At 50.7% G+C, this 15,834-nt stretch overlaps 1 protein-coding gene across 9 annotated transcripts in view; it reads left to right on the top strand.

The window, feature by feature from the left end:
• The window catches only part of Adora1 (adenosine A1 receptor), a 44,323-nt gene that overhangs the window by 9,637 nt on the left and 18,852 nt on the right, over nt 1-15,834 (top strand). For 2 of the 9 annotated variants that reach the window (XM_074048591.1, XM_074048590.1), the window contains 2 exons: nt 710-831; nt 1,176-2,060. In XM_074048591.1, coding sequence (XP_073904692.1) covers nt 1,720-2,060 — 341 coding nt within the window. In that variant the 5' untranslated portion in view covers nt 710-831; nt 1,176-1,719. Of the gene's footprint in view, nt 1-624; nt 832-1,175; nt 2,061-5,885; nt 5,995-15,834 lie in introns of those variants that run through there. The other 7 variants (XM_074048593.1, XM_074048594.1, XM_020163568.2 and 4 more) reach the window with 7 other exon arrangements.

The following is a 15,834-nucleotide window of genomic DNA, read 5'->3' as shown; positions in this document are numbered from 1 at the left end:
GGGAGGAGGAGGAGGAGCAGGAAGGAAATGGGGCACAGGCGGATGATACTGACAGGGACGTTCTTGCAAAGCTGGAACTGTTCCCTGAGCCTCAGCGTCCTCATCTGCAAAATGGAAATTGCTAATAGACTAAAAGGTAGTTCTGAAAGATGGATGAGAAAGGGATATAATGACTCAGGATAGAGTCTGCAAAATAATGTGTGCGGGGAGGTTTTGAGTTCTTGAGAATTTGCAGGGACTCGTTTCCCGGGGACAGCGGTTTTCGGATTATGGGAGAGTGGGGGGATTGGGGGAGTTGCCAACCGTCGGTTGTGGGAGGTCAGACAGGGGACGTTCTGGGGGCCCAGCCTGTGAGATGCTAGCTGGGGACTAGACTAGGGCTCCAGGCGGCGGGCATGCTGCATTGAGAAGGCAGGGTGGGGACACCGGGAGGCTGCACCTCCGCACAGTCCCGAAGCTGGATTCACACATCAGACCCTTCCAGAAGCTCACATTTCTCCAGCTTATCTCACACAGAATCACTTCCTTTGTTTAGAGGAGGGGGTGGGGGAGGAGACGGAGGGAAAGGAGGGAGGGGCCCGCGGGTGTCGCCGCCGCCCCCGCCCGGTGTGCCGAGCCTGATTGTCACTCAGCTCCCGCGCCGGGGGCGACGGAGGCTCCGGCGCCTGAGTGGAGTCCCAGCCAGCAATCATCCCCTTGGATCTAACAGACCAGCCCTGGATTCTCTAGACATCCTGCGGGAGAGCCTGCTTGAAGGCGTCCAGGTGTGGGGGCACTTGGACAGAACAGCTCAGGTGACCGCGAGCTCAGCCAGCTTTGGTGTGACCTTGGGTAAGTCTATGCCTCAGTTCGTCCCTGGGGCTCCCCCATGAGGGTGCTGGAGAGCGTTGAATGGAATGCACCCTTAGGTTAGGCGGTGGGCAAGGGTTCCCTGCAGAGCTGGAACTGGAACCAGGAGGCTGCAAGAGCCCGGCGCCTGCAATGTCCCAACTGGGTGGGCGCAGGGCCGGCGGTGCGCGCACGCTGGGGAATGGGAAGCCGCAACAGAATCTCGTCCTAGGCTTAGTCCCCGAGACCCACGCCTGCTACCCCAGTCCCAGGTGCGAAACAGGGGCGCTACCTCTTTAAAAGCGTCCGGGGCTGAGCCTCTATCGCACCATGTGATTGCTTGAAAGGCCGGGCTGGGAGCGCTGCGGCGGGAGCCCAGAGGAGATGTGCTGCTCCGCTGTGCCCAGAGCCCAGCCCTGCCTGGCGGAACTCTGGGCGGCACCCCTCGCGGGGAACTTTGGGCACTGCCTCTGAGACCCCCTGCCAGCCAGCAGGCAGGATGGTGAGCTCCCTGCACCCTGTTCTGTGGACACGGGTGGGCAGCGCTGGGCACGGGGGACCCCTGTGGAGTGTGTGTGTGCTGGGAGCTGCCTCATACCTGATACAAAAGCCGTTGGTGGAGTGAGCGCTGCTATTTTAAGTTGCTGGATGGAACCTCTGGGGACAATAAGGGGAGGGGACAAAGGTTAGGCAAACAGAGGGCCAGGGTGTCCTGGCCAGCCTGGGCGAGCACTGGATGTGCCAAGTGGGATACATCTTTGCAGGGCAGCCAAGTTCCAGGGCTGCCTGGGTCCTACCAGGCGGGCCTCCCCACCCCAAGCTTCCTGACTACAGGTGCTGGCCTCGAGCCCCGCGGTGCCTGTCTGCTGATGTGCCGAACCGGTGCCCGCCATGCCACCCTCCATCACAGCCTTCCAGGCTGCCTACATTGGCATTGAGGTGCTCATCGCCCTGGTCTCCGTGCCTGGGAATGTGCTGGTGATTTGGGCCGTGAAGGTGAACCAGGCTCTGCGGGACGTTACCTTCTGCTTCATTGTGTCACTGGCAGTGGCTGATGTGGCCGTGGGCGCCCTGGTCATCCCATTGGCCATCCTTATAAACATTGGGCCACAAACCTACTTCCATACTTGCCTCATGGTGGCCTGTCCTGTCCTCATCCTCACCCAGAGCTCCATCCTGGCCCTGCTGGCGATTGCTGTGGACCGCTACCTCCGCGTCAAGATCCCGCTCAGGTGAGTCCACAGCAACCCAAGGCATGGGCAGTACCTGTGCTGGTTCACTCCAGAGCCAGATAGAGAGGATAAAAGATAGAACATGAGATTCCCCCCAGCCAACCAGCCAGGTGTTCTACAGCCATTGTGCCCTAGCCCTCACTCTGCCTTCCTGGGCTCTGTGCCATGGTGCCAGGTTGAGCTGCTGCTGGAGAAGCAGGAGAGGGCTGGGTGGCTGGAGGAATGTGACCTGGCAGTGCCCAGAACCCAGCACTGAAGCTGCTGCAGCCAGGAAACCCGAGGCTGCCTATCAGATTTGGGGTGGAGGTAGAAGGTTTGGAGGGGCCACCAAGACAGCACTGCCAGAGAGAAAGAGAAGGAGAACAGAGAGCTGGGGTAGGGGTAAAGATGTGCTGAGGGTGGCACAGCAGAGCAGGTGGGGGACTGCTGCTTCTCTGACCAGACCAGCCAGGCTTCTCGAAGACACTCCTTGCTGGCTTATTCTCCAGGTCTCTCTCTCTCTCTCTCTCTCTCTCTCTCTCTCTCTCTCTCTCTCTCTCTGTGCCAACTGACTCCATTGTCCAGGGCTGTCCTGCTGGGTCCAGGAGACTGATTACCTCTGCCTAGCTCCCACTTAGGAGATCTCTGTTGTGGGCAAGATGGAAAATGTGGGTGCCTGCTTCTGATGCTTCCATCTGTTGCAAACCTGTGTCTCTGCCGGCTATAGCAGAGGTGCTTAGCCACTTCTGGGTAGCTCTGGGGTGGGAGGCCTTGATGGTGGCAGTCCTCAGTGTGGGTGTCCATCTACACTGTGGCTCCCTGCCCAGGCTTGCCAGGCCATAATCTCATCACCAGGCAGTGCCTGGGCCACCAAGTGCCAGTGAGGGCCTGGGAACACTGCCATGAACTGGCCCTGCTGGGACACTCTTGTGAGCACACTTGCCCCTCTTTATAGTCTCACCACTGGGAGATTCCTTTTTTTTTTAATGGGAAGCTCTGGCCATCTCTGGCACCTGTCAGCCCATTCTGGTGTAGCTTCCCAGCTCCCATATCTGGGACATGGGGCCTCTGATCTCTCTTGGCAGCTTGCCTGGGCAGGCCTAGGTACTCAATGCTTATCCCTTTGGTCACATTTGTGCACATTTAACTTTTCCCAGCCTCTTTTCATGCTGTCTTTTCCCTGTTCTCACTGTGATCTGGCAAGGAAGGTGGAGCAGGAGCTGGTAAAGGGGAAGCAGGCCTGGAGGCTCAAGAGCCCTCATTCAACCAAGCCCTCCTTCCCGATCCCCCGCCCCATGCCCAGGACTGTGATACCAGCCTCTCTGCCCTGCCTACCTCCCTCACAGCTGCCAAGCTTCCCAGGGAAGGTGGGGTGCAGACTGCTGCTCAGGGGAGGAAGCAAACAGCCCAAAAGCCTCCTGAGCTCGGCCTCTGAGGATTCTTCATGCTGCCATTAGTCCTGGGGCATTGCTGAATCTCACAGATGAAACTGGTCTCAGCCCATTGAATGGACTGGGCCTCAGAGTTCTACCATTATAACAGTGTGGCCACATCAGGCACACATACAGATGGGCAGATGGAGGAAGGTTGCTCAAGAAATTCTGCCTGCTGAGTGAGTGCCAAGTACAAGCCAAAGGCCCAATCCTGATGTGACAGAGGTCGCAGACTGTGGAATGTGCTCTCCTTGCCCTGGGGGATGACTGTGCTGGAAGGACCTGCAGGCTTACTCTTCCAGAAAGCAACTGCTGTTGCTTGGGCACTGGGGGGGGCTCAGTGGGGAGGGGGTGTCTTTTGAGGGCCAAGGCAGGGGTGTGTGTACAGTCTAATATAGGCCTGGCTCAAATTCTTGCTATAAATTTCTAGCCATGTGACCTTGGGAAAGTCACTTATTTAACCTCCTTAAAGTTTAATTTCCTCATCTATAAAAGTGGACATTAATAACAGTATGACTGCCTGGGGTTACCAGAAAAACAGGATGAACTCATACACATGACGTGCTTAGCATCGGGCCTGATATAGTATACTTAGCCTGTAAGTTTATGTTAGTAGTTTTATTATCATTATTAATATATGGCTCAGAGAGGGGCTGGATAGACAAACCCTGCTTTTCCCCACCCAAACACTCATGCTCTTACATGGCAACTCACACGTACACACACAGACATATCTATACACACTCACACACAAACATATGCACTGACACACAACACACTCCAGGGAGGTGTCAATATACTGTTAAGTTTTATCTGACCATATGCCTTCTCCCCTCGTGGATGGTTGTTACCTCAAGGACAGTGACTCAGGCAGTGACCATATCTTGTGTGCTTCTATGAAATATCCAGAAAGCCCAGCTCAGTGTTTATCTAGCCCCTGGCAGACACTCGGCACTCATGTACTCAGGTAAGCCCCAAGCAGGCCTCTCAGGTGTCTCACATCTAGTTTTCTACCATTCTACCTCATGGTCCTATCCGCAGCTGTTCCCACCAGCTCGGTGTGGCTCTCTCACCAGTGTGCTTAGAGTGAGTGTCCCACCCTGCAGAGAGAAGCCTTTCTCCTTAGTTAGGGGCCTAGCTCCTCAAGGAGGTCTCCTGGCGGAGGTGTTGGCCACTCTGTGTCCTGGCCTGTCACCACCCAGGGGTCCTGCAGCAGGAACAGCATGCTCTGCTGGAGTCAGTGGGATGCCAGGTCTGTGAATCCCCACAGGCATGGCTCCCTGCCCTGACTCACCAGTCAAAGATCACTGCAGCCCTAAGCAGACGGAGTAACTCCAGCAGGCATCGGGGAGATGTGTCTGGGTATTTGGACACAGGAGTCAGCTGGGCCCTCAGTGAGCAAGATATGGGTTGGTCAGTCAACCACAGACTTTATTTCCTTCTACGTGGTAGAAAGCCAAGAGAGAAAAGAGATTCAGATCATGTAATTGTGATCCAGTTACAAAGTCTAAAAAAAAAAATGTTCAAACTGTTGACTCATCAATAACTTGTGGTCATTTGCATGTTATTTGCATAAACCCTCCTTATACTTAGTTATTGATATTCTATTCCCCTCACTCCTAGTTCTAGAGAATCTTCATCATTCATCCCTCTGCCTCCTTGCCCAGACCTTTCTTAATGGCACTCTGTAGCAGTTGGTGCCTACCCCAGGGACCTCCCTGACCAAAGCCTTGCTGTGGGAAGGAGACCTCAGCAAGGGTTGCCCATGGCCAGTTGGGTAGAGTGAAGCCAAGGGGTAGTGAGTGTGTGGGAGTTAGCCAGACATGAGTGTGAAGTTTGTTTTGTTACTAGCTAGCAGTGCAACCTTGGACAAATTATTCAACCTCCCTGAGCCTTTTCCCCCTGGTCATATGTTAAATGAAGGGTTGGATTTGAACTCACCTAGATTCCTTTCAGCTTTAACTCTCTGTGGTTCTTCCTTATCCTGAGTCCTGACAGTGTGGTCTTGGGATCCTGGTAGAGTCTCGAGTTGTGTTTTTTTTCTTCTAGAAATTATGATCTGGACACACGCCATGGTGTCTCATTTGGTGTTCATAGACTCTTAGTAGTAGAAGTTATTGTTATTCTTTAGGTAAACTGAGGTCTAAGCCTTGAAAAGTTTGGTAATTTTCCCAGACAAGCGGCTTGTCAGGAGTAGTCAGTTTGGCATCTAGGGCTTTAACTTTGCAGCTTGCATCTGTCCAAGCAGCTGTAGGACTTATGCAGGTGTTTCCCTAAAGCTGTCGGATGCAGGGTCTTTCTCCTCTGATTTTTGCCAATGACCTCTGCACTCTGCTCAGCCCACACTCAGCACCTCCTCCCACCTTCACTCCAGTGGGTAGTTGAATCCTGGCATCACTTTCTCTGCCCACAGATGGAAGCCTGCCCAGGTGGGTGCCGACCCAGGGAAGAACAAGGAGAGTGGGAGAGGCCTGGTGTGCTGGGCTGAGCTCTGGGCAGGGAAAGAAATCTGATAGATTAAGGTATGTTTGCTTTTAGGCACCAAATTAGCCCTCCCCACACTGGCCAGCCTGGCTTTTTCTTGACAACTGAAGTAGGCTTTTGTATTGCTGTACCCCAGCAGGTTTCTGTGGCTGCTGGGTCCAGTTGCTGTCAGTTCTCTATATACTTCTAAGAGATGTGGCTGTCTCTAGATCCTCTTTCTAATGGTGCATTGTTCATAGGCCTAGAGCAGATGGGGGAGACCCTGAGCCCAACCCCTCACACTTGCGGATTGATGAGGAAACTGAGGCCCAGGGATGTGGGGAGCTTGTTCAAGGTCATGTGGCTGGAAGCTCTTTGCTCCTCTCAATGCAGACTCTTGCACTTCTGCCTCTGATGTGAAAGGCTCATGCAGGAAGAGCAACCACCAGCTCCTGGAGGCTCAGAAAATGAAAATGCAGTCTCCATTGGTTTGGTCAGCAAATGTGTGGTGGGTTTGGAAGGGGTGTGATGTAGAGAAGTCACTTAGTGATGAAGAAGGCAACTGCTGTAGTCCTGGGCAGCCTCTAGGTGGGTACAGTGCCTAGGAGCAGGCTGAGCTGGGGCTCGTGGGCCTTCATTGCAGAGATGCCTGGGTTCATTTTAGAGGTGAAGGCTGCCCCTGTACCCTGCATTGGGATGCCTGAGGGACAACCTGCCCGGGTGTCTGTGGTTTGAAAGCAGGGGAATGGCCAAGAGGCCTTGTAGAGAATGCTTTCTATCCATGGGTCCTGGACTGGAGCCACACCCTGACATTCGATGTTTATTTCTGAGCATAAAAGCAATCCGTGTTGATTGTGAGAAATGTAGGAAAGAATAAAGATGGTGAAATCACCAGTACTTCTACCACCTACAGAAAGTACTGTTAACATTTTGGTGTTCCAGAAAAACTTTCCACACATGCATATATATAGATAGATACATTATTTTTACATTTGGAGAGCATCTCTCTCTATGTAGTTTTATATTCCATTTTATTCGCTTAACATTATATTATGGATATTTCCCCATGTCAACTAAAATGATCTCATAAGGACTTTTATGATGATTATGTTGGGTTGCAATATTACTCATCTTTCAGGTCTCAGCCAAAATAGCCTCTCCTCAGGGAATCCTCCCCCCTCTGCCTCCTCCCAGACCAGGTTCATTTTCTCTGTGGTGCTCAGATTGGATTTACTCCTCCTTCCATGTTACTCACGGCCCATGGAGTTTTCTATTTTTTCTCTTTCTGGGCTTGGTAAGCTCCAAAGAGCCAGGAGTAGGTCTGCTTACATATCCACGCATCCCCCATGTCTGGCACAAGAATGCATACTGTAAACACTTTTGGAATAAGTGAACATTTGGATATAATATTTTATTCATAATTTGGTGGCTGTTTAGATTGCTATAATTTTTCTTTCAGCACTGGGGTTTGAACTCAGGGCCTCACGCTTGCTAAGGCAGGCACTCTTACAGCTTAAGACACTCAGCCAGCCCCATTTTTGTGATGAGTTTTGTCAAGATAGGGTCTCCAAACTACTTGCCTGGGGCTGGCTTTGAACTGTGATTCTCCTGATCTCTGTCTCTTGAGTAGCTAGGATTACAGCATTACTGATTTCTTTATTTTTACAAAGAACACTTTCATGATTCACTTTGTTCCTCAGGTCAGAGACAAGGTCTAGAACCTAGGGTTGGGCCTTCTGAATAATAGCGTAGCCTCTTTCTTTAAGGATTTTATTATGAGGCTACATATTTCCCAACTCCTTTCACTCCATTCCCCAACCCCTGCCCCTTTTACCCACACTGCAAATCCCCAGGGGGCGTTTGGCATTCTGCAGCCCACTTGCCCTTCTGGCCACGGAGGTCAGGACTGTTTAGGCCTGGAGGCTAGTCCTTATTATCTGTTTCTGTCCCCTGCAGCCTGGACATCCTGTCTCTTTCCCTCTGGGGCAGTGTGGGGAGAGCTGTCTCTGGAGTGGAGTGCTTCTCCGTGGTCCCCTTTGGCAGGTGGGCACAGATGCACAGGCAGAAGGAAGGAGGTACTGCTCCTTGGTTTGTGTGAATCACTCCTTTACTTTCAGCCACCTTTACTTGAGTCCAGTAGAGGCTACAAGTTGCTGTAGAGCAAAGGAAAGCCTGGCAGGTGGGAGTGGGAACATGGAGAGGAAGGGGAGGCAGGTGGGAGAGCCTGGGCATTCATGTACCCTTGGAAATATTGGCTTAGAAGTTGGCAAGGAGATGGGGCAGTGGCAGGGGGCTTCCCTGACCCCAATGAAGAGATTGGGCACCTTTCCTTGTCTTGCTCCTTACCCTGGCAGTCTTCTTTACCAGGATTGCAGCGAGGTGTGGTTTGGGGATTGGTAACATCCACTTACCAATTTCCTAAACATGTTTGGAGCACCTGCTACATGCCAAGCACGTTTGCTGGACCTGGAGACATAGATGTGCAGCCTGGCCCAGTCTCTACCTCTGTCTGGATCTCTTAATCACTCTTGATATTATAGATTTCTGCAGACCAAGGTTGCCAAGGAAAAATTCACAAACCACCTATGGTAGGAGTAGGGACCACAGGAGACTGGTACCTGGCAGGTTGCAAAGCTTGGGCCAGGCAGGGAGACCCTACTCCACTCTCATTCGCTGCATCCCAGGACAGACAGGCCTTTTGGGACTGTCTTCCTGTTACCTTTTCCCAGAACTTTTCTGCCCCTTGGAAAAAGACACCTGGTCACCCTGGCTTGTCCGCCACATAGGACCTTAATATAGACAGATCTATTTGTTCGTTTATTCATTTATTTCTTCATTCAACAAGTACTGATCCCGTGCCTTGTATGTACCTGGCAATGTTACGGATACTTGGGATACATTCATTAACAAAATAGATCTGTATAGAGCCTGCCTTCTAATGGGCTGGAGGACAGATACCAAATAAAACCAAATGCTTAAATTACAACAGTGTTAGAAGGAAATGTGCTACTGCAAAAAGCAAGGGTAAATGGGATTGGGGGTGCCAGGCTGAGCTGGGGAGAAAGAGCTGTGACCTGAGATAGGGGGGCCAGAGCAGCTTCATCGAGCAGGTGCCATTTGAGCAAAACCTTGAAGGTGAGGGACAGTCATACAGATATCAGGAGGATGACCAGTGCAGGGAAATAAAAAGAACAAAGGCCCTTGAGCAGGAATGTACTTGAAGTGTTAGCAAGGAGAACTGTGTGGAGGATAAAAGGGGAGAGTGGCTAGAGATAATGAGCTGTGAACCCACATATGGCCTGGAGCCCTTGGACAGACATGGACTTTTGTTCTGAGGGAAATAGGGAGCCAGTTGCAGGACTTAGAGGAGAGAAGGGATGTCATCTGGTGTGGCAAAGGGTCACAGGGGCTGTGCTGAGAGTGTGCTTTAGAGCCGGGGTGCAGGCTGGAGGCTGGCTAGGAGCTATTCCAGCAACTCAGATGAGAGGAGAGGAAGAAGCTTGAACCTCTACGGTAGTGGAGGGAGCAGTGACAATGGCTTATTCTGGATGTGCATTGTTAAGTTTTACCTTAGTGTTTGGAGACAGTGTCTATGGAGCCCAGGTTGGCCTTGAGCTCACGATCCTCCTGCCTCAGCCTCCTGAGTGCTAGAATAAAATTTATCTTTTTATTGAATCTTCACAGAGTAAAGTGCACACATCTTAAGTATATAGATCAATACATTTTTATGATAATGTGTATGCCTAAATAGTCACCATCAGGATCAATATTTAGAACATTTTCAGCACCCCAGAAGGGTCCCTGTGCCCTTCCCATACAGTACCAAAAGATAGCCACTATTCTGATTTTTATCACCATTGATTGATTTTGCTTGTTCTAGAACTTTTATGGATGGAATCAAGCAGTATGTATTCTTTTGTGTCTGTCTTCTGAAGCCCAAAATTATGTCCTTACATCTATGTGAGACAGTAGGTTTTAACCTTTGCTCTTGTTAGAATTGCACTGTAGGAATGTACTATGATTTGTTTATTACATTCTGTATATATTGTGAAGAAAAAGCCAAAGGATTTGCTCATGGATTGAATATAGGAATTTAGCTATAGATTGTGAGAAAGAAGTGTCAACGTGACCATATTTAGTCCTGAGCAACTGAGCCGATGGAGTTGGCTTCATCCAAGACAGGTGAGACTGCAGATGGTACGGGTTTGGTTAGCAACAGAAGTGTAGATTAGACATGGTAAGTGTGGAGTGTCTGACAGACCTCCAGTGGAGTGTTGTAATTGGATGTATAAAGATAAGGTTCAGGAGAGAGACCTGGGCTGGGGACCTAAATGTAAGAACCACTGGCATGTGAATGGGGTTGAAATCCACAAGGCTGGATGAACTCCTCAAGGGAGAAAGAACAGATGAAAAGGATGCAGGACTGAGAATTGAGAAGTTGGAGAAGAGAGGACACGACAGCAAAGAAGACTGAAGAAGAGCCCAGATACAGGAAGGAAACCCAGAGCCAAAAGTGCGGCGTCTTGAAAGTCAAGTGTAGAAAACGTAGAAAGAGGAGTGAGAGATCAGATGTTTTAAATGCTGCCAATGGGTGAAGTGAGACAAGGACTACGCACTACCATTGGATATAGTGAAACCATGGGTGACCTGGACAAGGACAATGTCAAGGGAGTGGTGAGGGGCAGAAAACCTGCTTGGAGAAGGCTCAGGAGAGAAGAGGAATGAATGGAAATGAAGGCAGCTGGTATAGATAACTCTTTTGAGGAATTTTGTTGCAAAGAGAGCCAAGTTACAGAGCAGTGGGAACAAGGCATTGTACTTTGTTGTTTTTGAAGATAGGAGGGAGATTAGCACTGAGGGTGGAGCAAAGGAGGGAATTTCTGGAGCGATGTCCTTGTGTAAGCAAGTAGGGTTGGACCTAGCACCGATGGGGAGGCGGGCTTTGGACAGAATGCTGGAGGCTCTTGTGTGGTTTGAGTAGTGTCTGGGTGCAGATGCCAGCAGGCGAAATTCTCTTCCGATTGTTTCAGCAAGGTCGCCAGCTGAGAGCAGGGATGCAATGGGAGGTGTTGGGGAGAATAGCAAGTGTGAAATATAAATTCTCCAGGAAGTGGGAGAGTGACTAGACTAGGGAAGTGTAGCATAACTGGGGGCAGCATGAAGGGTCACCTGAAGCTCACAGGGATGAGTTTGCAGTGATCCTTAGCCATGTGGTGATTCACCAGCCATGGCCAACTGCATAGGCACAGGCGTGGAGGAGGTAGCATTCATCCTTCATCAGCTCAGAGGTGCCTGAGTCACGATAAGATGGGGATCTTATCACAAGTTGGTGCTGGTCTCTGCCTTCATGGAACTTAGAGACTAGTTGGAAGAGAGCCAGTAGACTGCTAGACAAGCAGGTGTCTGCACTTACAATTTGAGAAGATTTGAGGAAGGAAGCCATCTTAGTATTCTCTGTGGCAGGCCCTTGTTGGCATCTCGAAATCCAGAGAGACCTGCAAAGGTCTGAGGATTTAGATGAGGCCTTGTGGTTCATGGTCAAGGGTTTGGATTTTATTCCAAGTGCTCTATAAAGCGTCTGAGTAGTTTAAGCAGGGAATGACATAATTCAAATTGCATTATGAAGGCAAAGTCCTTAACACAATATTAGCAAATCCAATACAGTGATACAAAAAAAGATAATACATCACACTGAAATGGTTTATTCCAAGTATGCATGGACAGTGTAACATTAGAAAGAACTCAATCACTGTAATTCATGAGTGAGGTAACAGGACATGGGAGACCAGTTGGGATGGGGTTAGGAGTAGGCAGGGAGTGGAAGAGGCTGTGGGAATGGGGAGAAATGGAGGGACTGGGCATGTTAGGATTAGAACAACTGGAAATGCATTACATCCAGTGCCACCCTGGTTGTATCAAGTCAAGCCCCTGGGGGATGGCAGTGCCGTTGCTAGGGATGGGGAAGGATGAAGAAATTGAGGGGAGGTGCTCAAGTGGAGGCGATGTAATGACAGGGCGACCAGTGGTCATCTTACTCATTTCTGTCTCCTCATGTGGTGGGAAGATGGGTCTTCTTGCCTCACACAATATCACACAGGGTCCCCCATCCCCAGAAAGCTTCCTGAATGCCTCAAGCTGCTCTTCTGCTGCCTTCCCACCCACTTCAGGAGGCCACTGGTTTCCTTACGCTGGACCCATAGCAGTAAGGACATGTGGTCTCATGCTCCCTAGAACATCCAGGAGATAGCAAAGTTGGGGGTTCTGCTGTCCAGCCAGCTCTATTTAGAATGGGACCCATGGCTTCTGGGACAACTAGACCCCTATCCTCTACCCCAAGCCTGTCCACCCTCATTAGCTCTCGGGGGGAGGGAGTCCTGTCTGGAACGGTGTGCCTGCAGAGCCTCAGTTCCCTCTCCTATTGCTAGATCACACCTGATGGTCTGCATGATGGGTTATGTTACTTCCCTGCACAGTGGTTGCCACCCCTCAACAAGCAGCATCCTCTCCTAGCTGCTTAGGACACAAAGTGGCCCTGTTGAAGCTAATAAAACAGAGAGGACGGTCAATCAATAAGCAGACAAGTGTTGGTGACTCATGCCTGTAATCCTAACTACTTGGGAGGCTGAGATTGGGAGGATTGTGGTTCCAGGCCAACCCAGCCAAAAATAAAAAGGTCAGGAGATTCCATCTCAACTGAAAAAGCTCGGTGTGGTGATGCGCCTGGTATCCCAGGAATAGCAGGAAGCATCAAACAGGATTGCGGTCCTGATCTACTTGGACAAAAAGTGAGACCCTATCTCCAAAATAAATAGAGGAAAAAGAGTTGGAGGAGTGAGTGGCTCAAGTGATAGAACTCCTGCCTAGCACGAAGCCCTAAGTTCAAATACCAGTATGGCAAAAAAAAAAAAAAAAAAAAGAAAGAAAGAAAGAAAGAAAGAAAAAGAAGGCAGTTCAAGTGCTAGCTCAGCCCTGATGCCCAGTTGGGGGTGGGGGAGAATCCCAAGGCTGTCATGGGGGTCTGTTTTGTCCCCATCAGCAGCCCTTCCACACAGAGACAATCTCTTTTGCCTCATGGAGGAGAATGCATGTTTCAGTGCAGTTGACAACATTGGCATGGGTCCTGGCTGCTGGCTGGTTTTCAATCCTGAGCTCCCCAACCCTGGGGGAGCAGGGCAGAGACTGTGGCATGGCGAGAGCTGCTTCTCAGCCCCTTTTCTATCCTCAGAGAACCAAGGGCTCTGATGCACTTGCACCAGCAGGCAGGGAGGCAGACAGGAGTCACCAGCAATTCTCCTGGGGACAGGAGTGGGGAGGTCTGTTTAAGAAAGCTCCTTTCCCAGATGTTTTTAATGACCCACCTTTTAGAGTGGCATCTCCCTCCCCCTGCCTCATGGAGATGCATTAGTGATGCAGAGGTAAGTGCAGTCTCCCCAGGCAGAGGGACCTGCGGAAAACTCTACTTCAGGCACTTACAGCAGCTTTGTCTTGGCTTAACGTCTCTGCCTTCCATTTCCTCTTCTGTAAAACAGGCTTCTTAAGAGCTAGAGTCGATGAAATGTATGTTAAGGTGCTGACACACAGTAAGCACTCAATAAGGGGGACTGTTGATGACTGTTAAATAATCTAAAGCTTGATTTTCATCAACCATGTGACGCTATGTGACTGCCGTGACCTGCCCCTGAGTTGGATGCACTAGGGCAGGGTGTACATCTGTCCCACCATCCCGTTCATGGTGGTCAGCATCTGGCCCATGCCTGGCACTTGGCAGGTGGCTTGCTGCATGTGTGAGGAGTGCAATGAGAAGATGTTTGTGGCAGGAAGGAGAGCTCAGTGGGAGCAGAGCGCCACCAGGTTGGGAAGAAGCCAGCGGTGGTTTGGATTTACCAGCACAGGGCAAAGGCAGGTGGTGGAGAATAAAGAGGCCTTTAGGATTCCCGGCTTCCTGCTCAGACCACCTTCCCCAAGCTGCCTGTTTGTATGAGGCAAAGGGTGTTGACATCCCCTGCTTCCGGGGTGTGAATAGCCCTTCCTGCATCCTCTGTCCTTCCCAGGGCTTTATTCTGTGCAGCTCCTGTGGGGTCGTGGCCTCCAGTAGGGCTGCAGCAAGGGCTCCCCTATGGGCAGGAAACCCATTCAGTGTGTTTGGGGGCTTGAGCTCTGCTGACACACTTGCCATGTCCCTATCCTTGGTAGAAGAAACACAACAACCTCCCACGTACACACACACATATGGGCTGTGATAGAGCTCTTTGATGACATCATGCAGACAACGTGCAGAACTGCTGTGTCGGCCCCAGGGACTGATGACAGCTTGGGCGCGAGGAGTGTGAAGTTCTGAAGTCTCACCACCGCCATCTCCCATTATGGGCCATGCATTCACATAGGCGAGTGTGGTATGTCTGTGTGTGTGTGTGTGGTATGTATGTGGTGTTTGTGGTGTGTGGTGTGTGTGTGTGGAGGGGTGTTGGGGGTGTGTGTGGTGTGGTGTGTGTGGGGGTGTGGGGGTGTGTGTGGGGGGGATGTGTGTGTGGTGTGTGTGGGGCGTGTGGCGTGTGTGTGTGTGTGTGCTGTGTGTGGTGTGTGTGTGTAGGGTTGTAGCTGTTTATTTTTGTAAGCCAAAGAATAATGTTCCAGGTTTCCACATCTCTCATTCAGCTCTGCTTGCTCATCTCTGTGCCTACCCCATGACAGTCCCTTGTGCTCCAGGGTCTGGACAAGATACCCAGTTAAGTCTTGTCATTTGTGCCCACCCACCCCTTGTGCCACTCCCTGATCAAGTCACCAAGAGTTTTCTGATGACACCAGTCCTGTCCCCAAGGGCACAGATTCACAGTCCAATGAGGAGACTGACAAGTGCCCAGCTGCCACACTGGCAGGAGGCCTGAGCATCCGGCCCACACAGGCACATAAGGCCAAGGTCACTCCCCAGCCCTAATGCTCAGCCATACCACTCCTTACCTGTGTTCCAGCTCACTTTTCCTTTCCCTGAACCAGTCACTTCTTAACCCATGTAGACCTTGGAGTAGAGGAGAATCACAAAGGAATGTGACCACAAGACTGTTCTTATACACACACACACACACACACACACACACACACACACACACCACACTTGAGGAGGGGAGAGAGAAAGCTGTTCCCTTCTTTTAACTAGTTGTTACTCATTCTTGAACACTCAGCATTCAGCTCAGGCCAAGCCTCCTCCAGGAAGCCTTCCTTGTTTGCGCTCTATGTGCTCCATGTCCCTCTCAAATTGCACTAGCCTGTGAACCATTAGAGGGTGGGGTCCAAGGCTGCTCATTCCTGTATCCACAGTATGCTGCTTAGTGCCTGGCCATCTTTGGTATCCAGTGACTCACTGAATGAGTGGTCACAGGGTGGTTCCTGAGACCTGGCATTTGCCAGGCCCTGGGATGAACACCTTACATGGATTATCTTGTTTAAATCCTTGTACAGTTTTATGAAGAGGCACCAGCAGTATTTTATATTAATAATAAACTATATCCCCATTTCCATTCATGGAAGCTGAGGCTCAGAGAGATTAAACAACTTGCTAACAGTCACAGAGCTGCAAAGTGGGACCAGAATTTCTGAATGAATAACTGAATAGATGAATGTAAAGACCTGTATTTGAGCCTTGACTTCAACACTTCCTGGTGGGTGATCTTGGGTAACTTTTGGGTCTCGGCATCCACCATGACAGAATGGGTGTCTAATCCCTACAGTAAAGAGCCACGTATGAGGTGGTGTTCTCGGAACAGGAAGGGGGAGTGGCTTCATGGTTCAGTAATGAGTTGGCTCTGGGTGTAGAGGGAAGGTGTCCAATCCTGGCCTGTAGCTCACGCACAGACCAGGGGCTGGCCTGATGGCCTGGCACTGAGGAGACAGAAGGAGGTGAC

Source organism: Castor canadensis, chromosome 11 (genome assembly GCF_047511655.1).
Source record: "Castor canadensis chromosome 11, mCasCan1.hap1v2, whole genome shotgun sequence".
Lineage (NCBI taxonomy): Eukaryota > Metazoa > Chordata > Mammalia > Rodentia > Castoridae > Castor > Castor canadensis.
Note: the sequence above shows the minus strand (reverse complement) of the source record. Positions and strands in the feature narration are given on the sequence as shown.